The sequence below is a fragment of the Bufo gargarizans genome, chromosome 3, assembly GCF_014858855.1.
Source record: "Bufo gargarizans isolate SCDJY-AF-19 chromosome 3, ASM1485885v1, whole genome shotgun sequence".
NCBI lineage: Eukaryota > Metazoa > Chordata > Amphibia > Anura > Bufonidae > Bufo > Bufo gargarizans.
The window spans coordinates 566,345,471-566,372,118 of NC_058082.1; the positions used below are offsets into that span (position 1 = coordinate 566,345,471).

A 26,648-nucleotide genomic window follows, 5' to 3' on the forward strand; every position below is an offset into this window, starting at 1 on the left:
AGCCTTACAGGGGGGGGAGGGTGATCAATGACAGGGGGGTGATCACCCATATAGACTCCCTGATCACCCCCTGTCACTGATCACCCCCCCTGTAAGGCTCCATTCAGACATCCGCATGATTTTTTACGGATCCATGGATACATGTATCGGATCCACAGAACGTATGCGGACGTCTGAATGGAGCCTTACAGGGGGGTTATCAATGACAGGGGTGTGATCAGGGAGTGTATATGGGTGATCACCCGCCTGTCATTGATCACCCCCTGTAAGGCTCCATTCAGACGTCCGCATGTGTTTTGCGGATCCGATCCATGTATCCATGGATCCGTAAAAATCATGCGGACGTCTGAATGGAGCCTTACAGGGGAGTGATCAATGACAGGGGGGTGATCAATGACAGGGGGTGATCAGGGAGTGTATATGGGTGATCACCCGCCTGTCATTGATCACCCCCTGTAAGGCTCCATTCAGACGTCCGCATGTGTTTTGCGGATCCGATCCATGTATCCATGGATCCGTAAAAATCATGCGGACGTCTGAATGGAGCCTTACAGGGGAGTGATCAATGACAGGGGGGTGATCAATGACAGGGGGTGATCAGGGAGTGTATATGGGTGATCACCCGCCTGTCATTGATCACCCCCCTGTAAGGCTCCATTCAGACGTCCGTATGCTTTTTGCGGATCCGATCCATGTATCCGTGGATCCGTAAAAATCATACGGACGTCTGAACGGAGCCTGACAGGGGGGTGATCAATGACAGGGCGGTGATCAATGACAGGGGGGTGATCAGGGAGTTTATATGGGGTGATCATGGGTTTATAAGGGGTTAATAAGTGACGGGGGGGGGGGGTGTAGTGTAGTGTGGTGTTTGGTGCGACTGTACTGACCTACCTGAGTCCTCTGGTGGTCGATCCTAACAAAAGGGACCACCAGAGGACCAGGTAGGAGGTATATTAGACGCTGTTATGAAAACAGCGTCTAATATACCTGTTAGGGGTTAAAAAATTCGGATCTCCAGCCTGCCAGCGAACGATCGCCGCTGGCATGCTGGAGATCCACTCGCTTACCTTCCGTTCCTGTGAGCGCGCGCGCCTGTGTGCGCGCGTTCACAGGAAATCTCGCGTCTCGCGAGATGACGCATATATGCGTGACTGTGCGCCAGCCTGCCACCTCCGGAACGCACATGTGTGTTAGGCGGTCCGGAGGTGGTTAATGAGCAGGGGTGGAAGTGACAAGCGTCTGGTGCACTCCATTCTTCTGGCTTTGTGCAAGTGATGGGTGAGGAGGCCCGCCTAATGATCTCATCTGTCATGGCACCCTGTTCACAGGTAACAGGATCTGCGTAGTCCCACTGCAATAACTCTAAAGTCACCGCATGCACTGCTCATGACTCGTGGATTGTATATGGAAGGTTCTCCAAGACTGTAGAGGTTTCCTCAAATTGTATTGAGCAGTGGAGCTAAAGACAGCAAAAGCCATTGCCCTTAAAAGCCATTCATTGTGACTGTATGTGGTGCCCCGAGCTGCCATAACGTCATGATCATGGAAGGTGAGATCCCTCAGAACTGCACAGAGGAAGGAAGCGACTTCCACATTTCAGCGAGGAGATTCCATTGCTTCAACCTGGAGGCCGATGGTTCTGCTTTATAAATTCACAATCAATTGATGATGGTCCTGCCAATCACTTCATGTCTGGTTCAACTCACCTCGCGTGTTCTCCACTGCGGACCGGCACGTTGCATCCACTCTTGGGAAGGTTGTCAGCTATCCTGAATGTTCTCCACTGTAGAAAGATGGAGTTCAGATGTTTTGGAAATGGCCGTATAACCTTCCCAGATCGATGGGTAGCAATAACAGCTTCACCAAGATCCCTGCTGATGTCTTTCATTCTCAGCCTGAATTCTCCAGACCAGCAAACTTCCAAAACTCCTACTCTTATCGAGGTAGTCACACTTGCTGTGGGTCATATGATCAGCAGCACACAGCGACTACTTTTCTCTTAATTTCTATGGATGCAATAAGGAGGCATTTATTTTACACACCTGTGGAATAGATAATGATCTGGTGGAAGAGTTATGTGCTGTGTGACATCTGAGGCCGCATTTACCTCATTATAAGGCTGTAACACATGTAGGTAGGGACAGTCACGGACAGTGAGCCCTAACCTCGAACCCAGTCCGCATTCCCTACCTACCTGCAGTGCAAGACCTAGGTAGCAAGACTGCAACTGGTCAACGGCCCCTATGCTACTAAGGTGCAGAGACAGATAAACACCTAGAGGCAAACGACACAAAGACACTTAAATGGGTCAGAACCAGGAGGACAATGCAGTACAAAAACGAGATAAAGAGAATAGTTGAAAGACGAGTCTAGGTCAGAACCAGACGGGATGCACAGTATAAATCATGAAAGACAGAGGTTGGTCAAAGGACAAGACCCAAAACACGAACAATCCAAATTAGCATAGGAACAAGAATCAGCAACCTAGTTAGTGAGCCCAAACAAGACTATCACTGGCTCTGATGTATGGCCAGGAAGGGGTTTAAACCGAGCACCGAGTCCCTGGATTAGATCTTATTCACACAGTCAGTGTTTGGTCAGTGATTTCCATCAGTGATTTTGAGCCAGAACCATGTGCGGCTCTAAACACAGAACAGATGCAGATCTTCCCCTTACTCCTTATCTCTGTGGAGGCTCCGCTCCTGGTTTTGCTCACAATCACTGATGGAAATCACTGACCAAACACTGACGTGTGAATAAGGCCTTATTCAGAAACATGAGCACATGAGAATAGAGCAGCTGAGCAATCAACCCACTGCTATTCTCTTCCAGCACTCGCCTGCTGCAGGGAGAAACAGAGCATTGCATCCTGCTGAGGATCGCGCCACTGGAGCTCGGACAGGTACGTTTATGAGAAAGACCTTCTATAGTTCTCATTCAAATATAATTCGACTAGTCCCTCTTCAGGTTGATGAGGGTTATGAAACAGGACTATCATAATGTTTAAGTCGCGTACCCGGAAAGATTCTACTGTGCTTGTTCTTATGCAATTCCTACTTTTTGCATTTTCCTTATTATTTTGCACTAAAAAGGTTTATATTCTAAAGACTTGGTTGGACTTTGCCATGGACTTTATATTATGTTTGTGAGATCAACGCCCATTTGTGTCACCCGCAAGTTCAGAAGTTACACCGCCCCACATCCCTTTTTGCGTTGTGATCCACATAATTTAATACTTAGATATTATTCTAATATTTTATACTTTTTGGATTTTTTTATATTTTATAATTTTTAATATTTTATAGTATTTTTTAATTTAATTTCAACATTATTATGTTACAATGTAAGACACATCACTTTCTATTATAACAGACTTTCCGCACTGTTTGATTATTGACGGGCTGTGAATGATCTCATGAGGTTTACATTTCTGTTGCAGATTCTGAACCTTCTCATCCTATGTTGTGTGACTGGACCGTCATCAGGTAATGAGCCTCTAGATCTCCGTCTGATCTTGTGTGAATTCATTCTCCTGCACAGGAGACCATACAGACGGCAGTGTTATTAGGTGGGACGATCTACACTTGGTAGACCCTAAACCTCCCATGTCCTCTCCGGATTCCTAGCAGCAGCTCCCAATAATTCATTAGGAAGTCGGAATTGAAAAGTTATAATTTTTTGGGTTACTGTTGGGTAGACGGGAAGGATTGCCTGGCTGTATCCAAAGCCCACCTGTGCTGGAACGGTTGTAATATCATGAGAATGAGTGACACCATCTACTCCATAGGAAGCCTGGGAAAATGTGGTCTTGTTCTTCTTTCTCTTGTGTTAGAGCACAAGTTTGGTAACACAATTAAAAAGGCATCTGGTAAAAAGGAGTCTGGTAGACATATAGATAGCACCATTTCTCAGGCCTGAGTCAAGTCCTTACATCCAAATTGCCGATTGCCGCACTGAGATTATCTGGTATCCTTCGCTGGAGATAGTTACGAGAAGAGGGGCCTCAACATTGAAGGCTATATGATAGACACATCAGAAGATGACTAATAAAATTCATGAGTCAAGACCTCAGATCATCACTGACCACAGCAGGAGCCCCATCTAGAATTTACCACCGTTAATGATATATCTGGCCATTACCAATGTAAATGTAAAAATGGAGACCTGTAGATTCCACGAGATTACAGTCTACTAAGTTATAGTCTTTATCAAGAGGCATCCAGTATGAGGTGTGGTTCTATACTCATGAAGGCCTCCCCACCATAGCATGTCTTCAAAACCCATGGGATCCCAGTCAATGGTAAAACATGGATGGTCTCTTAGATATTGGCGACTAGTGAGCTACAGCGCTGAGTTTTTTTAACATTATTTTTCTGTTTCAGGTCTTCCGATATCTGAAGAAAAGGTGACCTCCTACCTCTATGGCTATGTTATGTTGCCCTGTAGGTTCTCTTTTGCTGAAGCTTTGACAGGTTTGTCCGTGATCTGGAATAAGACGAAAAACGATAGAAAATTGATTCTTTACAAAATCATGAATAGTGAAGAAAAACCTGAGGAGCAGGATCCACAGTACAGAGGACGTGTAGAATTATCCACAGAGTTCCCACAAGGAAACCTACACTTGATCCTGAGAAATGTCACGTATGAAGACGAGGGCACTTACTACTGCCGAGCGGCCAACACCAAGGGTCATGGGGACAGGAAGGTGACATTGTCCATAGACAGTAAGTTCTTTCCCATCCACCTCTTTTCAGTAACACTGAAACATCCGGTCATGTATGTAAATGTAAAGTGGCAGACAAGGACATGTTCAGTATGTGCTGGAGAAACCTAAACCATCCGTGTCCTGTAATAACCCAAACTCAATGGGAATTTATGACTTCTGGAACGGAGACTCAATTTCAGAACCATTAAGAAATTTGACCTAGTAGAGGGCACGCGGCCAACAGCTATCCCATACATATACATGATTGGGTCAGCCAGGAGAATGGACTAAGCCGCTGAGAGATTGATCGGCCTCCGACATTTATCTGATTTGTATGGACAGCCTAAATCTTTTATTCCCAAATGTCCCTAAACAGTTTTCTGCTCCTTTCCCCCACTGACCTTCAGATGGAGGCAACTTCCAATCCACTGTTGATGTCCACCTGGGAAGACATGGCCGTCAGTGGAGGTGGTGACGTCCCCATGGTTGGTTAAACAGAACGCATGCATCATATAAAAATAGAATATGAAGAAGCCATGCTCCATAAACTAGTGGACTCCAAAAACTTTTGTAGCTACTTCGTATCAGAGGAGGGTATAAACAGGTGTTCCTTCAAAAGCCCATAGGGTTGGTGACCGTGTGGGGAAGTCTGTAACGTATGGGAACCGTCCTGTCAAGTGATATGGACAAGTGTCGATCTATTCCTCATACTCAATCTCTCACACCCTACACCCTGGCCTCAGACTGCACCTAGATCCCACCCCGACACAGCCTTTCATGCACCTCAACACAATGCCACCATCTATGACATATAAATGAATAGAAAGTCCCACAGTGCCTCACGGTAGCACCATGGCGTCGCTCTTCGCTGAGACGTACCCCGATGTTATTAGGGTCTCTCATTGGATCAGTACAGATATTTCTCCTGCGATACATTGTAACAAAATGTATGCTATGAGATAATGGATGTTGCATGAAACGTTTTGAATTCAGAATTTTTTCGGATTTACGTTGAAGTCAGTTGGGCAGAAGATAACGAGAAAGATTTGAAAGGAGACAAGAAGTGCGGGTCAGAACCGTTGATTTATTCGTTGTCCCATTGACCTCAATCTCTAGGAGGTCAGTGGTTGGCTGTGGTTCTGTTGAACTGAGCAACATGAGATCCCACTGGCTCACAACCAGCCTCTAGTATGGCTTCTCCATTGGACAAGGCATGCCGCTTCTCGGGCCTCCACCAGTCAGGTATCGTCAGTCCAAATCCAGTGTTCTGCTTTTGGTCTTGCGAGATTCCAGATTATTTTTGTATAAAATTCCTACGATCCAGAATTTCATTAGATTTATGCTGTTTCTTGCACTCAGCTCTGAATGCAGATGAGCCCACGGTTACACTGGTGACCATTGGTGAGAAGCGGCGTATGAAGTGCAGAAGCTCCGGTGTTTACCATGTTCCTCAGGTCCAGTGGATCACTGCACAGGGGGAAGATCTGTCCAGCTATGGAAGACTCCGTATCACCGAGCAGAGTAATGGCTGGCGGCTGGTGGAGTCTGTGCTGGACTATGATGTGGAGAGAAACAAACAAGTCTTGTGTCATATCCAGGAGGGAAGGTTGAGAAGATCCACCCGAGCCGTCATATCAGGTAAGTACTCACAGGTAACCCAAGACATGAAACATCAGTAGAAAGGATCCTTCACTGCTCATCAAAGATAAGATGCACCATGTGAATGAGGATAACATTGTACAGACCACCGCAGTGTGAGCGCTCTAACAGGAGAGACCTCCGCAGTGTGACCGTTCTTACAGTACAGACCTCCGCAGTGTGACCGCTCTTACAGTACAGACCTCCATAGTGTGACCGCTCTAACAGTAGAGACCTCCGCAGTGTGACCGCTCTAACAGTAGAGACCTCCACAGTGTGACCGCTCTTACGGTACAGACCTCCGCAGTGTGACCGCTCTTACGGTACAGACCTCCGCAGTGTGACCGCTCTTACGGTACAGACCTCCGCAGTGTGACCGCTCTTACGGTACAGACCTCCGCAGTGTGACCGCTCTTACAGTACAGACCTCCGCAGTGTGACCGCTCTTACAGTACAGACCTCCGCAGTGTGACCGCTCTTACAGTACAGACCTCCGCAGTTTGACCGCTCTTACAGTACAGACCTCGGCAGTGTGAGCGCTCTTACAGTAGAGACCTCCGCAGTGTGACCGCTCTTACGGTACAGACCTCCGCAGTGTGACCGCTCTTACGGTACAGACCTCCGCAGTGTGACCGCTCTTACGGTACAGACCTCCGCAGTGTGACCGCTCTTACGGTACAGACCTCCGCAGTGTGACCGCTCTTACAGTACAGACCTCCGCAGTGTGACCGCTCTTACAGTACAGACCTCCGCAGTGTGACCGCTCTTACAGTACAGACCTCCGCAGTTTGACCGCTCTTACAGTACAGACCTCCGCAGTGTGAGCGCTCTTACAGTAGAGACCTCCGCAGTGTGAGCGCTCTTACAGTACAGACCTCCGCAGTGTGACCGCTCTTACAGTACAGACCTCCGCAGTGTGACCGCTCTTACAGCACAGACCTCCACAGTGTGAGCGCTCTTACAGCACAGATCCTCCGCAGTGTGACCGCTCTTACAGCACAGACCTCCGCAGTGTGACCGCTCTTACAGTACAGACCTCCGCAGTTTGACCGCTCTTACAGTACAGACCTCCGCAGTGTGACCGCTCTTACAGCTACAGACCTCCGCAGTGTGACCGCTCTTACAGTACAGACCTCCGCAGTGTGACCGCTCTTACAGTACAGACCTCCGCAGTGTGACCGCTCTTACAGTACAGACCTCCGCAGTGTGACCGCTCTTACAGGTACAGACCTCCGCAGTGTGACCGCTCTTACAGGTACAGACCTCCGCAGTGTGAGCGCTCTTACAGTACAGACCTCCGCAGTGTGACCGCTCTTACAGTACAGACCTCCGCAGTGTGACCGCTCTTACAGTACAGACCTCCGCAGTGTGACCGCTCTTACAGTACAGACCTCCGCAGTGTGACCGCTCTTACAGTACAGACCTCCGCAGTGTGACCGCTCTTACAGTACAGACCTCCGCAGTGTGACCGCTCTTACAGTACAGACCTCCGCAGTGTGACCGCTCTTACAGGTACAGACCTCCGCAGTGTGACCGCTCTTACAGTACAGACCTCCGCAGTGTGACCGCTCTTACAGTACAGACCTCCGCAGTGTGACCGCTCTTACAGTACAGACCTCCGCAGTTTGACCGCTCTTACAGTACAGACCTCCGCAGTGTGAGCGCTCTTACAGTAGAGACCTCCGCAGTGTGAGCGCTCTTACAGTACAGACCTCCGCAGTGTGACCGCTCTTACAGTACAGACCTCCGCAGTGTGACCGCTCTTACAGCACAGACCTCCACAGTGTGAGCGCTCTTACAGCACAGATCTCCGCAGTGTGACCGCTCTTACAGCACAGACCTCCGCAGTGTGACCGCTCTTACAGTACAGACCTCCGCAGTGTGACCGCTCTTACAGTACAGACCTCCGCAGTGTGACCGCTCTTACACTACAGACCTCCGCAGTGTGACCGCTCTTACAGTACAGACCTCCACAGTGTGACCGCTCTTACAGTACAGACCTCCGCAGTGTGACCGCTCTTACAGTACAGACCTCCGCAGTGTGACCGCTCTTACAGTACAGACCTCCGCAGTGTGACCGCTCTTACAGTACAGACTCCGCAGTGTGACCGCTCTTACAGTAGAGACCTCCGCAGTGTGATCGCTCTTACAGTAGAGACCTCGCAGTGTGACCGCTCTTACAGTACAGACCTCCGCAGTGTGACCGCTCTTACAGTAGAGACCTCCGCAGTGTGATCGCTCTTACAGTAGAGACCTCGCAGTGTGACCGCTCTTACAGTACAGACCTTCTTTTTTTGGTGCATTCAGTGCATTCGTTTTCCTCTAGAAGAGTCTGAGGCTTTGGGGGCTCGTCCGGGATGAAAGGGTTGATTGGTTTGTTTTTTCATCTTTTAGATGGGACGCACCCGGTGTCTGTGGATAAAATCTGACTAACGAGTAAGAAGGAGCCCAGAATGGCAGCCACAGACATCTCCAAGAAGTAAGTGATATTTTTGTGGTACTTTTTTGGTTATATTTGAGCTCAGCAATGAATCGACTGTAAGAGCTCCTACCACCATTGGCCATAAAGTGATGGCACCTTCTAGCCGTATACCACCCGGGCATCAGAGTATACAGTATATACATAGTTTATAGTACAGTATATCAGAGTATACAGTATATACATAGTTTATAGTACAGTATATCAGAGTATACAGTATATACATAGTTTATAGTACAGTATATCAGAGTACACAGTATATACATAGTTTATAGTACTGTATATCAGAGTATACAGTATATACATAGTTTATAGTACAGTATATCAGAGTATACAGTATATACATAGTTTATAGTACAGTATATCAGAGTATACAGTATATATATAGTTTATAGTACAGTGTATCAGAGTATACAGTATATATACAGTTTATAGTACAGTATATCAGAGTATACAGTATATACATAGTTTATAGTATAGTATATCAGAGTATGCAGTATATATACAGTTTATAGTACAGTATATCAGAGTACACAGTATATACATAGTTTATAGTACAGTATATCAGAGTATACAGTATATACACAGTTTATAGTACAGTATATCAGAGTACACAGTATATACACAGTTTATAGTACAGTATATCAGAGTATACAGTATATATACAGTTTATAGTACAGTATATCAGAGTATACAGTATATACATAGTTTATAGTACAGTATATCAGAGTACACAGTATATACATAGTTTATAGTACAGTATATCAGAGTATACAGTATATACACAGTTTATAGTACAGTATATCAGAGTACACATACAGTATATCAGAGTACACAGTATATACACAGTTTATAGTACAGTATATCAGAGTATACAGTATATATACAGTTTATAGTACAGTATATCAGAGTATACAGTATATCCATAGTTTATAGTACAGTATATCAGAGTACACAGTATATAGGAAAAATACATACCTGGGATTTTACTTTCCTTGAGTCCTCCGGCAGCACACCATGGGTTAAACTTGGCCTCGATAGCTACTTGGACCGCCCACCTAGTTAAAACAATCAAAGATTAATTAGTTCATTAGTCAGTACCTATATAGGACGTAATCTCCAGTTTCCCCTTGTGTTTAAAAAAATTGATTCACACAAAACATTTAATGCTAAGGAAAAGATCTTTATTTGGGAGGGTATATATGTGCTGCCTCCGGACTCAAGGAAAGTAAAATCCCAGGTACTTATTTCTCCTTTCCCTCTTCGTCCTCCGGCAGCACACCATGGGATTTTTATAGATCACAACGGGGGGGGGGGGGGGGGGATCAATCTGCAAAACTGCACTTAATACTCCAGTGCCGAAGGCTGAGCTTTTAGCGTTGATGTCCAGCCGATAGTGCTTGACAAAGGTGAGGGATGAGGACCAGGACGCAGCGTTACAGATGTCTTGGATAGAGACTTGCGCTTGTTCCGCCCAGGAGACTGCGGTGGCTCTTGTTGAATGTGCTCTTAGCGGGAACAGAGAAGAGAGACCTTCTAACTCGTATGCTTCTATAATCGTAGACTTTATCCATCTAGTCAGGGTGTCTTTAGATGGCTGATGGCCCTTTTTTGATCCTTGTATGACAGCCACTTAAGATCTGTATCTTGAAGGGGTTCAAAAGGTGGAGTTAACAATTTTCTAAGGACCAGGGAGAGATCCCAGACCGGAACAGGTTCTCTTATGGTTGGCTTCAGTTTCTTTATGGCCTTGAAGAATCTGGATATGAGAGGGTGATTAAGAAATTTCTTTTCTGTCATCACATTGATCGCTGTCATGTGAGCCTTCAAAGTGTTAGGTTTGAATCCCTTCTGGAAACCCTCTTGGAGGAATTGTAAAATGGATTTGACTGTAACCTCTGGATAGTTACATTCCGCTGACCAGGTTACAAATTTTTTCCAGATCCTCGCATATTTCCTATTAGTGGAATCTTTGCGTGAGCATAGCAGAATAAAAATCACTGATTCGGTAAGACCTTCCTGTTCTAGTCTGGTTCTCTCAGTCTCCAGGCTGTAAGGTGTAGCCTGTCCAGATGTTGATGGTACAGGCCGTTCTGAAGTAGCAAGTTGGGAACTAGAGGTAGCTTCCAGCATTCTCTCTTCGACATCTGAAGCAGAAGAGGGAACCAGGATCTTCTGGGCCAGAAGGGGGCTATTAGGATGGCTTGAGGTCTCTCCAGCAGGATCTTTCTCAGAACCCTCAGGATGAGAGGAACAGGTGGGAAGAGTTAGACGAATAGGTGTTTCCAACTGATGGAGAATGCATCTACTATTGTGGGCTGATCCATCCTGTTTAGGGAGCAGTAGTTGGTCATTTTCCTGTTCTTCCTGGACGCCATGAGATCCCAATCCGGACATCCCCATCTGTCTACAATTTGTTGAAAGATAACAGGATTCAATTCCCATTCTGAATGACTGATCTTCCTCCGACTCAGCAGATCCGCTCGAGTATTCAAGCAACCTTTTATATGCGTCGCTCTTAACTCTGAGAGATGCACTTCTGCCCAAAAGAATATCTCCTTACATAGATTCAGGTGCGCAGTATTCCTTGTACCTCCTTGCTTGTTCAGATAAAAAACCGCTGGAAGATTGTCTGAACAAATCATCACATATTTTCCTTTGACAAATGCCTGGAAGTGGAGCAGGGCTAAAAGTATTGCTTTCAGCTCTCTGAAGTTTAAAGAGCGTTTCCTCTGAAGCACCGACCATTCTCCTTGAATCCATCTGTCCTGAAGGTGTGCTCCCCAACCACTGCTGGAGTCATCCGTAGTGATTTCCACCGGAGATCTGAATTGAAATACTTTTCCCCGGGAGAGGTTTCTGGATGAAAGCCTCCACTTTAGACTCTGTAAATTAGAGGTTCTTATATTCACTCTCGCCTCCAGATTGTGCCGAGTCTGATGCCAGGTTCTCAACATATCCTGCTGTAGATCTCTGGCGTGTATCAAGGCCCATGGTACCGCATCTGATGTCGCTGTCATATGGCCTAAAGTCTTCATAACTCTGCGGACTGTGGGAGAACGTAGGGTCATTAGGGTTTTTATCTCTTTCTTCAAGATCTTTATTCTTGCTGGAGTTAGGTATAGCATCATGGAGTTTGTATCTAATAGGAGTCCTAGGAACTTCTTGGAAGTGGAGGGGATGATGTCCGACTTCTTCCAATTTATTAAGAAGCCCAGAGATTGAAGAAGCTCTATTGCTGTCCTGAGATGAACTTGCCGGATGTCTCTGGAATCTGCTGCAATAAGCCAATCGTCCAGGTAGGGAAAGACGGGGATTCCCTGGAGGCGCAACTCTGATGCAATGATGACCGCCATTTTCGTAAACACTCTCGGTGCAGAACACAGACCAAATGGAAGTGCCTTGAACTGATAGTGAAGAGTTCTTCCCTTGACTCGGATTGCCACCCTCAGAAACCTCCTTGCTGATCTCTTTATAGGTATATGGAGGTATACGTCCTTGAGATCCAAGGACCCCAGGAACTGATTCTGTTTGAGTACTGCTGTGGTGGATCTTATTGTTTCCATCTTGAAGTGGATCTTCTTCATGTGATGGTTCAGGTATCTTAGATCTATAATCAGCCTGTTTCCCCCGTCTGATTTGGGGACAGGCAAATATTCTGGAGTATACACCTTTTCCCCTTTTGACTGTAAGGTACTGGTTCTAGAGCACCCTTTTCCAGGAATTCTTGTAGAAGATGAAGAAAAGCTGATTTCTTTCGTTTAAGACGAATCGATCTCGAGGAGATCGGCAGGATTCTAAATCGTATCCCTCCTTTACTATCTGGAGAGACCAGATGTCTGACGTTATCCGTTCCCATTCTGTATAGAAATGGGACAATCGGCCTCCTACTTGACTTTTGGCGTCAGAATTTAGTTTTGGGCTGTTTGGAGTCTTCAGTCTTTTTCTTATAACCCTCTGTACCCGGCCTATTGCTTGATCTTCCTCTGTGGAGACGTCCTCTGGAGTTAGGATCTTCTATAATCCTGGCCCTTATAGGGACGAAAAAACTTTGTTTTTTCTCTTCTTTTAACTTGAGGGAAGTTGAGGACTTTATCTTCAGTATTAGACTCCAGGAGTTTGTCTAAATGGGAGCCAAATAGTTTGCCAGGCTCAAAGGGCAAGGAACACAAGTTGCTCTTGGATGCAGGATCACCAGACCACAACTTCAGCCATGTGCCTCTTCTTACGGAGTTGGCCAAGGCCATATTCTTTGCTGTCAATCTCAATGAATCAACAGGGAAGTCGCATAAGAATTCCGCCGCCAGCTTTAGAGTTAGTAATTGTTGGAGTAATTCGTCTCTTGAAACTCCATCCTCTATATCTCTTCCTAGATGACTCAGCCTAGACTCGCAGCGCACGTGCCACAGGGACTGCGGCCATAGCTGCCTTGTTCAGGGAGGCCATATATGTATGAAGCCTCTTCAGGAGGCCATCTGCCTTCTTGTCCATAGGGTCTTTTAGTAAAGACGAGTCATCGCTGGGAAAGAAGGACTTTTTTGCAAGCCCTGTAACGGAAGGATCTACTCTAGCAGGGGCTTCCCAGCTTGTGGATTCAGCCGGATCCGTCTTATATGCGGCCCTGAATCTGGATCCCAGATTGATCTTTCCGATAGGGTGTTCCCATTCCTTGTGCATAATAGAGTTCAGCACTGGATGGGTGGGAAAAAACGTAGCTTTCTTTTTAGGGAAGTAGAACAGGTTTTCTTCATTCTGCTCAGAGGGTTTCTCTTTTTTGGACTCCATAATGTTTTTGACCTCTTTAATTAGGAGGTTAGCGTCATTTTTATTAAACAAGAAATTGTCTTCTAATACCGGTAACTCAGAATCAGACTCTGACGATACTTCTCCTTCAGACCATGAAGATTGATCAGATGAAGATGGAGACACATAATGCTTTGTCTTCTGCTTTTTCTTATTAGATTTCTCTAAAAATGCTTTGAGTAAGGACATAAGTTTTCTTCAGACTGAGAGCAGTTCTTGCAAATGTTAGAAGACGCGTCATCTGGGAGCGGCTGGATACAGGAGATGCATAAAACCTGTTTTCTAGGTTTTTTTGCGGACCTTGATGGGGAGCCTTCCAAGCAGTGAGCGCACATCTCCTCCAAGCACTTCTCTGGGAGAGGTTGTTCACATGAGCGGCAGAGCCTGTGTTTGCTCTTTGTAGACCTCTTACTGCTGGAGCTGGACATCTGCAAAAAAGAAATAAAAACATATAGTTTTTTTAAATTTCAGGGGGAGAAGAAGGCTGCCTGACACAGGACAGGCAATTTACCTTTAAATTGCAAAAGCTCGTCTGCCAGGCACAAGGGCAGCGAGCTAAAAGCTTACCTAGCTTAAATAATTCCAATTTGGCGCCAAAACCGGCACTTCCTGTGACGTCAGACGCCCAGCGTCTGCGTTCCACATGGTGGGTTCCCCCGCACCGGAAGTTCGGGACATTGACTTCCGGTCCCTCGCTACTGCCGGTGCACCGATGAAATTCAGAAGGAAAACGCCAGGGACCATACATGGCGTGCACAAAACAAAAACAACAAACCAGGTGGGCATGCTTCCAGCTGGCCGTATACTTCTACCGGCCAGTCAGCTGAAGGACAATGAAAAAACACAAGGGGAAACTGGAGATGACGTCCTATATAGGTACTGGCTAACGAACTAATTAATCTTTGATTGTTTTAGGCTACTTTCACATTAGTGTTCGGGGCTCCGCTTGTGAGTTCCGTTTGAAGGCTCTCACAAGCGGCCCCGAACGCATCCGTCCAGCCCTAATGCATTCTGAATGGATGCGGATCCGCTCAGAATGCATCAGTCTGGCGGAGTTCGGCCTCCGCTCCGCTCAGCAGGCGGACACCTGAACGCAGCTTGCAGCCAAACGGATCTGTCCAGACTTACAATGTAAGTCAATGGGGACGGATCCGCTTGAAGATGTCACCATATGGCTCAATCTTCAAACGGATCCGTCCCCCATTGACTTTACATTGAAAGTCTGGACGGATCCGTCTGAGGCTACTTTCACACTTAGAAATATTTTAACAATATAAGGCTACTTTCACACTTGCGTTCAGACGGATCCGCTCATATAATGCAGACGGTGGCTCCGTTCAGAACGGATCCGTCTGCATTATATTGTCAAAAAATGTCTAAGTGTGAAAGTAGCCTGAATGGATCCGTCCAGACTTCACATTGAAAGTCAATGGGGGACGGATCCGTTTTAAGATTGAGCCATATGGTGTCATCTTCAAACGGATCCGTCCCCATTAGCTTACATTGTAAGTCTGAACGGATCTGCACGCCTCCGCACGGCCAGGCTGCAAGCAGCGTTCAGGTGTCCGCCTGCTGAGCGGAGCGGAGGACAGACGGTGCCAGACTGATGCATTCTGAGCGGATCCGCGTCCACTCAGAATGCATTAGGGCTGGACGGAAGCGTTCGGGGGCCGCTTGTGAGAGCCTTCAAACGGAACTCAGAAGCGGACACCCGAACGCAAGTGTGAAAGTAGCCTTAACTAGGTGGGCGGTCCAAGTAGCTATCGAGGCCAAGTTTAACCCATGGTGTGCTGCCGGAGGACGAAGAGGGAAACACAGTGTACAGTACAGTATATCAGAGTATACAGTATATACACAGTCTATAGTACAGTATATCAGAGTACACAGTGTATACACGGTCTATAGTACAGTATATCAGAGTATACAGTATATACACAGTCTATAGTACAGTATATCAGAGTACACAGTATATACACAGTTTATAGCACAGTATATCAGAGTATACAGTATATACTCAGTCTATAGTACAGTATATCACAGTATACAGTATATACACAGTTTATAGTACAGTATATCAGAGTATACAGTATATACATAGTTTATAGTACAGTATATCAGAGTATACAGTATATACATAGTTTATAGTACAGTATATCAGAGTACACAGTATATACACAGTTTATAGTACAGTATATCAGAGTATACAGTATATACACAGTGTATAGTACAGTATATCAGAGTATACAGTATATACACAGTCTATAGTACAGTATATCAGAGTATACAGTATATACACAGTCTATAGTACAGTATATCAGAGTATACAGTATATATACAGTCTATAGTACAGTATATAAGAGTACACAGTATATACACAGTTTATAGTACAGTATATCAGAGTATACAGTATATACATAGTTTATAGTACAGTATATCAGAGTACACAGTATATACATAGCTTATAGTACAGTATATCAGAGTATACAGTATATACATAGTTTATAGTACAGTATATCAGAGTACACAGTATATACACAGTCTATAGTACAGTATATCAGAGTATACAGTATATACATAGTTTATAGTACAGTATATCAGAGTATACAGTATATACACAGTTTATAGTACAGTATATCAGAGTATACAGTATATACACAGTGTATAGTACAGTATATCAGAGTATACAGTATATACATAGTTTATAGTACAGTATATCAGAGTATACAGTATATACACAGTTTATAGTACAGTATATCAGAGTATACAGTATATACATAGTTTATAGTACAGTATATCAGAGTACACAGTATATACACAGTTTATAGTACAGTATATCAGAGTACACAGTATATACACAGTCTATAGTACAGTATATCAGAGTATACAGTATATACATAGTTTATAGTACAGTATATCAGAGTATACAGTATATACACAGTTTATAATACAGTATATAACAGTATACAGTATATACACAGTTTATAGTACAGTATATCAGAGTATACAGTATATACATAGTTTATAGTACAGTATATCAGAGTATACAGTATATACACAGTTTATAGTACAGTATATCAGAGTATACAGTATATACACAGTTTATAGTACAGTATATCAGAGTATACAGTATATACATAGTTTATAGTACAGTATATCAGAGTACACAGTATATACACAGTTTATAGTACAGTATATCAGAGTACACAGTATATACACAGTGTATAGTACAGTATATCAGAGTACACAGTATATACACAGTTTATAGTACAGTATATCAGAGTACACAGTATATACACAGTGTATAGTACAGTATATCAGAGTACACAGTATATACACAGTTTATAGTACAGTATATCACAGTATACAGTATATACACAGTTTATAGTACAGTATATAACAGTATACAGTATATACATAGTTTATAGTACAGTATATCACAGTATACAGTATATACACAGTTTATAGTACAGTATATAACAGTATACAGTATATATACAGTTTATAGTACAGTATATCAGAGTATACAGTATATACACAGTTTATAGTACAGTATATCAGAGTACACAGTATATACACAGTCTATAGTACAGTATATCAGAGTACACAGTATATACACAGTTTATAGTACAGTATATCAGAGTACACAGTATATACACAGTTTATAGTACAGTATATCAGAGTATACAGTATATACACCGTGTATAGTACAGTATATCACAGTATACAGTATATACACAGTTTATAGTACAGTATATAACAGTATACAGTATATACACAGTTTATAGTACAGTATATAACAGTATACAGTATATACACAGTCTATAGTACAGTATATCAGAGTATACAGTATATATACAGTCTATAGTACAGTATATAAGAGTACACAGTATATACACAGTGTATAGTACAGTATATCAGAGTACACAGTATATACACAGTTTATAGTACAGTATATCAGAGTACACAGTATATATACAGTTTATAGTACAGTATATCAGAGTACACAGTATATACACAGTGTATAGTACAGTATATCAGAGTACACAGTATATACACAGTGTATAGTACAGTATATCAGAGTACACAGTATATACACAGTGTATAGTACAGTATATCAGAGTACACAGTATATACACAGTGTATAGTACAGTATATCAGAGTACACAGTATATACACAGTGTATAGTACAGTATATCAGAGTATACAGTATATACACAGTTTATAGTACAGTATATCAGAGTACACAGTATATACACAGTGTATAGTACAGTATATCAGAGTATACAGTATATACACAGTCTATAGTACAGTATATCAGAGTATACAGTATATACACAGTTTATAGTACAGTATATCAGAGTATACAGTATATACATAGTTTATAGTACAGTATATCAGAGTATACAGTATATACACAGTTTATAGTACAGTATATCAGAGTATACAGTATATACACAGTTTATAGTACAGTATATCAGAGTATACAGTATATACATAGTTTATAGTACAGTATATCAGAGTATACAGTATATACACAGTTTATAGTACAGTATATCAGAGTACACAGTATATACACAGTTTATAGTACAGTATATCAGAGTACACAGTATATACACAGTTTATAGTACAGTATATCAGAGTACACAGTATATACACAGTGTATAGTACAGTATATCAGAGTACACAGTATATACACAGTTTATAGTACAGTATATCAGAGTATACAGTATATATACAGTTTATAGTACAGTATATCAGAGTATACAGTATATACATAGTTTATAGTACAGTATATCAGAGTATACAGTATATACACAGTGTATAGTACAGTATATCAGAGTACACAGTATATATACAGTTTATAGTACAGTATATCAGAGTATACAGTATATATACAGTTTATAGTACAGTATAATAGAGTATACAGTATATACATAGTGTATAGTACAGTATATCAGAGTACACAGTATATACACAGTGTATAGTACAGTATATCAGAGTATACAGTATATACACAGTTTATAGTACAGTATATCAGAGTATACAGTATATACACCGTGTATAGTACAGTATATCACAGTATACAGTATATACACAGTTTATAGTACAGTATATAACAGTATACAGTATATACACAGTGTATAGTACAGTATATCAGAGTATACAGTATATACATAGTTTATAGTACAGTATATCAGAGTATACAGAATATACACAGTTTATAGTACAGTATATCAGAGTATACACAGTATATACACAGTTTATAGTACAGTATATCAGAGTACACAGTATATACACAGTGTATAGTACAGTATATCAGAGTACACAGTATATACACAGTGTATAGTACAGTATATCAGAGTACACAGTATATACATAGTTTATAGTACAGTATATCAGAGTACACAGTATACACACAGTTTATAGTACAGTATATCAGAGTACACAGTATATACATAGTTTATAGTACAGTATATCAGAGTACACAGTATATACACAGTTTATAGCACAGTATATCAGAGTATACAGTATATACATAGTTTATAGTACAGTATATCAGAGTATACAGTATATACAGTTTATAGTACAGTATATCAGAGTATACAGTATATACACAGTTTATAGCACAGTATATCAGAGTACACAGTATATACATAGTTTATAGTACAGTATATCAGAGTATACAGTATATACAGTTTATAGTACAGTATATCAGAGTATACAGTATATACATAGTTTATAGTACAGTATATCAGAGTACACAGTATATACACAGTCTATAGTACAGTATATCAGAGTACACAGTATATACACAGTTTATAGTGCAGTATATCAGAGTATACAGTATATACACAGTGTATAGTACAGTATATCACAGTATACAGTATATACACAGTTTATAGTACAGTATATCAGAGTACACAGTGTATACACAGTGTATAGTACAGTATATCAGAGTACACAGTATATACACAGTTTATAGTACAGTATATCAGAGTACACAGTATATACATAGTTTATAGTACAGTATATCAGAGTATACAGTATATACAGTTTATAGTACAGTATATCAGAGTACACAGTATATACACAGTTTATAGTACAGTATATTAGAGTATACAGTATATACACAGTCTATAGTACAGTATATCAGAGTACACAGTATATACACAGTTTATAGTACAGTATATTAGAGTATACAGTATATACACAGTCTATAGTACAGTATATCAGAGTACACAGTATATACACAGTTTATAGTACAGTATATCAGAGTATACAGTATATACATAGTTTATAGTACAGTATATCAGAGTACACAGTATATACATAGTTTATAGTACAGTATATCAGAGTACACAGTATATACATAGTTTATAGTACAGTATATCAGAGTATACAGTATATACATAGTTTATAGTACAGTATATCAGAGTACACAGTATATACATAGTTTATAGTACAGTATATCAGAGTATATACATAGTTTATAGTACAGTATATCACAGTATACAGTATATACATAGTTTATAGTACAGTATATCAGAGTATACAGTATATACATAGTTTATAGTACAGTATATCAGAGTACACAGTATATACACAGTTTATAGTACAGTATATCAGAGTATACAGTATATACATAGTTTATAGTACAGTATATCAGAGTATACAGTATATACACAGTTTATAGTACAGTATATCACAGTATACAGTATATACACAGTCTATAGTACAGTATATCAGAGTATACAGTATATACACAGTCTATAGTACAGTATATAGTTTATAGTACAGTATATACACAGTCTATAGTACAGTATATCAGAGTACACAGTATATACACAGTCTATAGTACAGTATATCAGAGTATACAGTATATACATAGTTTATAGTACAGTATATCAGAGTACACAGTATATACACAGTTTATAGTACAGTATATCAGAGTATACAGTATATACATAGTTTATAGTACAGTATATCAGAGTACACAGTATATACACAGTTTATAGTACAGTATATCAGAGTATACAGTATATACATAGTTTATAGTACAGTATATCAGAGTATACAGTATATACACAGTTTATAGTACAGTATATCACAGTATACAGTATATACACAGTCTATAGTACAGTATATCAGAGTATACAGTATATACACAGTCTATAGTACAGTATATAAGAGTACAAAGTATATACACAGTCTATAGTACAGTATATCAGAGTACACAGTATATACATAGTTTATAGTACAGTATATCAGAGTATACAGTATATACACAGTTTATAGTACAGTATATCAGAGTATACAGTATATACACAGTCTATAGTACAGTATATCAGAGTATACAGTATATACACAGTCTATAGTACAGTATATAAGAGTACAAAGTATATACACAGTCTATAGTACAGTATATCAGAGTACACAGTATATACATAGTTTATAGTACAGTATATCAGAGTATACAGTATATACACAGTTTATAGTACAGTATATCAGAGTATACAGTATATACATAGTTTATAGTACAGTATATCAGAGTACACAGTATATACATAGTTTATAGTACAGTATATCAGAGTATACAGTATACACATAGTTTATAGTACAGTATATCAGAGTATACAGTATATACATAGTTTATAGTACAGTATATCAGAGTACACAGTATATACACAGTTTATAGTACAGTATATCAGAGTACACAGTATATACATAGTTTATAGTACAGTATATCAGAGTATACAGTATATATATAGTTTATAGTACAGTATATCAGAGTATACAGTATATATATAGTTTATAGTACAGTATATCAGAGTATACAGTATATACATAGTTTATAGTACAGTATATCAGAGTATACAGTATATACATAGTGTATAGTACAGTATATCAGAGTACACAGTATATACACAGTGTATAGTACAGTATATCAGAGTACACAGTATATACACAGTTTATAGTACAGTATATCAGAGTATACAGTATATACACAGTTTATAGTACAGTATATCAGAGTATACAGTATATACACAGTCTATAGTACAGTATATCAGAGTACACAGTATATACACAGTCTATAGTACAGTATATCAGAGTATACAGTATATACACAGTTTATAGTACAGTATATCAGAGTATACAGTATATACACAGTCTATAGTACAGTATATCAGAGTACACAGTATATACATAGTTTATAGTACAGTATATCAGAGTACACAGTATATACACAGTCTATAGTACAGTATATCAGAGTACACAGTATATACACAGTTTATAGCACAGTATATCAGAGTACACAGTATATACATAGTTTATAGTACAGTATATCAGAGTATACAGTATATATACAGTTTATAGTACAGTATATCACAGTATACAGTATATACACAGTTTATAGTACAGTATATCAGAGTACACAGTGTATACACAGTCTATAGTACAGTATATCAGAGTACACAGTATATACACAGTTTATAGTACAGTATATTAGAGTATACAGTATATACACAGTCTATAGTACAGTATATCAGAGTACACAGTATATACACAGTTTATAGTACAGTATATTAGAGTATACAGTATATACACAGTCTATAGTACAGTATATCAGAGTACACAGTATATACACAGTTTATAGCACAGTATATCAGAGTACACAGTATATACATAGTTTATAGTACAGTATATCAGAGTATACAGTATATATACAGTTTATAGTACAGTATTTTACAGTATACAGTATATACACAGTTTATAGTACAGTATATCAGAGTACACAGTGTATACACAGTTTATAGTACAGTATATCACAGTATACAGTATATACACAGTTTATAGTACAGTATATCAGAGTACACAGTGTATACACAGTCTATAGTACAGTATATCAGAGTACACAGTATATACACAGTTTATAGTACAGTATATTAGAGTATACAGTATATACACAGTTTATAGTACAGTATATCAGAGTACACAGTATATACATAGTTTATAGTACAGTATATCAGAGTATACAGTATATACATAGTTTATAGTACAGTATATCAGAGTATACAGTATATACATAGTTTATAGTACAGTATATCAGAGTACACAGTATATACATAGTTTATAGTACAGTATATCAGAGTATATACATAGTTTATAGTACAGTATATCACAGTATACAGTATATACATAGTTTATAGTACAGTATATCAGAGTATACAGTATATAGTTTATAGTACAGTATATACACAGTATACAGTATATACACAGTCTATAGTACAGTATATCAGAGTACACAGTATATACACAGTTTATAGTACAGTATATCAGAGTACACAGTATATACACAGTCTATAGTACAGTATATCAGAGTATACAGTATATACATAGTTTATAGTACAGTATATCAGAGTATACAGTTTATAGTACAGTATATCACAGTATACAGTATATACACAGTCTATAGTACAGTATATCAGAGTATACAGTATATACACAGTCTATAGTACAGTATATCAGAGTACACAGTATATACACAGTTTATAGTACAGTATATCAGAGTATACAGTATATACACAGTCTATAGTACAGTATATCAGAGTACACAGTATATACATAGTTTATAGTACAGTATATTAGAGTATACAGTATATACACAGTGTATAGTACAGTATATCAGAGTATACAGTATATACACAGTCTATAGTACAGTATATAAGAATACAAAGTATATACACAGTCTATAGTACAGTATATCAGAGTACACAGTATATACATAGTTTATAGTACAGTATATCAGAGTATACAGTATATACATAGTTTATAGTACAGTATATCAGAGTATACAGTATATACACAGTTTATAGTACAGTATATCAGAGTATACAGTATATACAGTTTATAGTACAGTATATCAGAGTATACAGTATATACACAGTTTATAGTACAGTATATCAGAGTACACAGTATATACACAGTCTATAGTACAGTATATCAGAGTACACAGTATATACACAGTCTATAGTACAGTATATCAGAGTATACAGTATATATACAGTTTATAGTGCAGTATATCAGAGTACACAGTATATACACAGTTTATAGTACAGTATATCAGAGTATACAGTATATACACAGTCTATAGTACAGTATATCAGAGTACACAGTATATACACAGTTTATAGTACAGTATATTAGAGTATACAGTATATACACAGTCTATAGTACAGTATATCAGAGTACACAGTGTATACACGGTCTATAGTACAGTATATCAGAGTACACAGTATATACACAGTCTATAGTACAGTATATCAGAGTATACAGTATATACACAGTGTATAGTACAGTATATCAGAGTACACAGTATATACACAGTGTATAGTACAGTATATCAGAGTATACAGTATATACATAGTTTATAGTACAGTATATCAGAGTACACAGTATATACACAGTTTATAGTACAGTATATCAGAGTACACAGTATATACACAGTTTATAGTACAGTATATCACAGTATACAGTATATACACAGTTTATAGTACAGTATATCAGAGTATACAGTATATACACAGTTTATAGTACAGTATATCAGAGTGTACAGTATATACATAGTTTATAGTACAGTATATCAGAGTATACAGTATATACACAGTTTATAGTACAGTATATCAGAGTATACAGTATATACACAGTTTATAGTACAGTATATCAGAGTATACAGTATATACATAGTTTATAGTACAGTATATCAGAGTATACAGTATATACATAGTTTATAGTACAGTATATCAGAGTATATAGTATATACATAGTTTATAGTACAGTATATCACAGTATACAGTATATACACAGTTTATAGTACAGTATATAACAGTATACAGTATATACACAGTTTATAGTACAGTATATCAGAGTATACAGTATACACACAGTTTATAGTACAGTATATCAGAGTACACAGTATATACACAGTCTATAGTACAGTATATCAGAGTACACAGTATATACACAGTTTATAGTACAGTATATCACAGTATACAGTATATACACAGTTTATAGTACAGTATATAACAGTATACAGTATATACACAGTTTATAGTACAGTATATCAGAGTATGCAGTATATATGCAGTTTATATTACAGTATATCACAGTATACAGTATATACATAGTTTATAGTACAGTATATCAGAGTATACAGTATATACACAGTCTACACCGAGCTGACAGTATTATAGGGTATAATCAGACTCACATTCTTGGATTTCCTCTTCTGATCCGTGACTTCTCCTGACAGGTCTGAGGAGTCCTCTGTGGCCGGATGACAGTCACGGCCATATTCGCCTGTACGCACGTAATACCAGTAATACTAGAAGCGCCCAGCTGTCCCGCGGAGCTTACAATCTACTGCCTGCCTGTTTTCTGCATATGGAAATGGAGGAAACTGAAGGGACCTGATGTGGCACAGTCCACACAGGAGAAGCGTGTCAGCGGCAGAATCTCCTCTTCCATCTCACAATCTCAAAATATTTTACGGACATGAACCCCTTCCCCCTTTTTTAGAGCCCCAAAAACTCTTTTGACATAAAGGCCTTGAATCACAAAGATCCCAAAATGAGAAGGATATCTGTGTGTGGCAACCTGTGGAAGCAGCCCTATTCTCACCGGATACATCCGCTCGGTAAATATACCGCTATAATCGTGCACCGCACGTACTGACCTCATCGCTGCTGCCATGGAAACAACGCCTGGGCTCAACAGGTGAATATTGTTTAGAACACCTGGACAGTCCCTTTTTTTACCAACAGGTCAGTGTGTACGGGGGCCGGAAGAGACCCCGCGGGTGCAATATGCAGAACCGCGCCCGATTCGTGACCAGCTCCTGTGCTTGTGTCTGCGTGGATGGGAGCTGGACATTAAAACAATTCTGGTCACTTGCAACCACCATTAGGGGGTGCTGTGTCCGTACAGCAGCACTGACTGTTCACTGTGCTCACATAGTCCTACAGGAGAGGGGAGCGAGGAGCGAGGACTCCTAACATGTATGTCTGTAGACAGGGGGAGAGATGGAAGCAGGTGGAGAGAGGTAGGCAGGTGCAGCATGGGGGAGAAATGTAGGCAAGTGCAGCATGGGGGGGAGATGTAGGCAGATGCAGCATGGGGGAGAGATGTAGGCAGATGCAGCATGGTGGAGAGATGTAGGCAATTGCAGCATGGTGGAGAGATGTTGGCAGGTGCAGCATGGGGGAGAGATATAGGCAGATGCAGCATGGGGGAGAGATGTAGGCAGGTGCAGCATGGGGGAGAGATGTAGGCAGATGCAGCATGGGGGAGAGATGTAGTCAGATGCAGCATGGTGGAGAGATGTTGGCAGGTGCAGCATGGGGGAGAGATATAGGCAGATGCAGCATGGGGGAGAGATGTAGGCAGGTGCAGCATAGGGGAGAGATGTAGGCAGGTGCAGCATAGGGGAGAGATGTAGGCAGGTGCAGCATAGGGGAGAGATGTAGGCAGGTGCAGCATAGGGGAGAGATGTAGGCAGGTGCAGCATGGGGGAGAGATGTAGGCAGGTGCAGCATGTAGGACAGCTATGTATAATACTAAGGCCTGTTTTACACTTGCGTTGTTAAGCAGAGGATCTCAAAACTGGAATTAAACAGATCCGTTTTGATTTTGCCCATCAGGATGCATCCGTTCTGTTAGGGTGCGGTCGTGTGAGATCAAAATGAAACAAACTGGATCCGTCACTGCAGAACACCAACCTCCCGAACTGGATACAAAATAGCACTCCAAACTGGAATCTCGCGAATAGCTGCCAGCAGACGAACAGGAAAAGTGTATCAGTCAGCTTACACTCCTGGCAATCAGTCTCTAACAGCATACAGGGAATCCCCCCAATAACGAGACAAGGCTCCGTCTTGAGGGTCAGCAGTGGTCTGATGTGCTGGCACACGCAGCCTGGTTTTTATTACAGTTTTGCAAATACAGGACAGATACAACACATCC

At 40.4% G+C, this 26,648-nt stretch overlaps 1 protein-coding gene across 1 annotated transcript; it reads left to right on the top strand.

Moving 5' to 3' along the window:
* The first annotated feature begins 2,834 nt into the window (after positions 1 to 2,834).
* On the top strand, positions 2,835 to 26,513 carry LOC122932851 (butyrophilin subfamily 1 member A1-like). The gene is made up of 6 exons (XM_044287491.1): positions 2,835 to 2,905; positions 3,443 to 3,488; positions 4,386 to 4,727; positions 6,068 to 6,346; positions 8,741 to 8,825; positions 24,940 to 26,513. Exons 3-5 carry the CDS (start codon positions 4,436 to 4,438, stop codon positions 8,773 to 8,775), a joined length of 606 nt encoding a protein of 201 aa, XP_044143426.1. The 5' UTR covers positions 2,835 to 2,905; positions 3,443 to 3,488; positions 4,386 to 4,435; the 3' UTR covers positions 8,776 to 8,825; positions 24,940 to 26,513.
* Positions 26,514 to 26,648: the final 135 nt, after the last annotated feature.

Coding starts and splice junctions, on each gene's coding strand:
- LOC122932851 (XM_044287491.1), top strand. CDS start 4,436: ATGTTGCCCTGTAGGTTCTCTTTTGCTGAAGCTTTGACAGGTTTGTCC. Junction 4,728..6,067: donor GGTGACATTGTCCATAGACA/GTAAGTTCTTTC, acceptor TCTTGCACTCAG/CTCTGAATGCAGATGAGCCC. Junction 6,347..8,740: donor CACCCGAGCCGTCATATCAG/GTAAGTACTCAC, acceptor TTCATCTTTTAG/ATGGGACGCACCCGGTGTCT.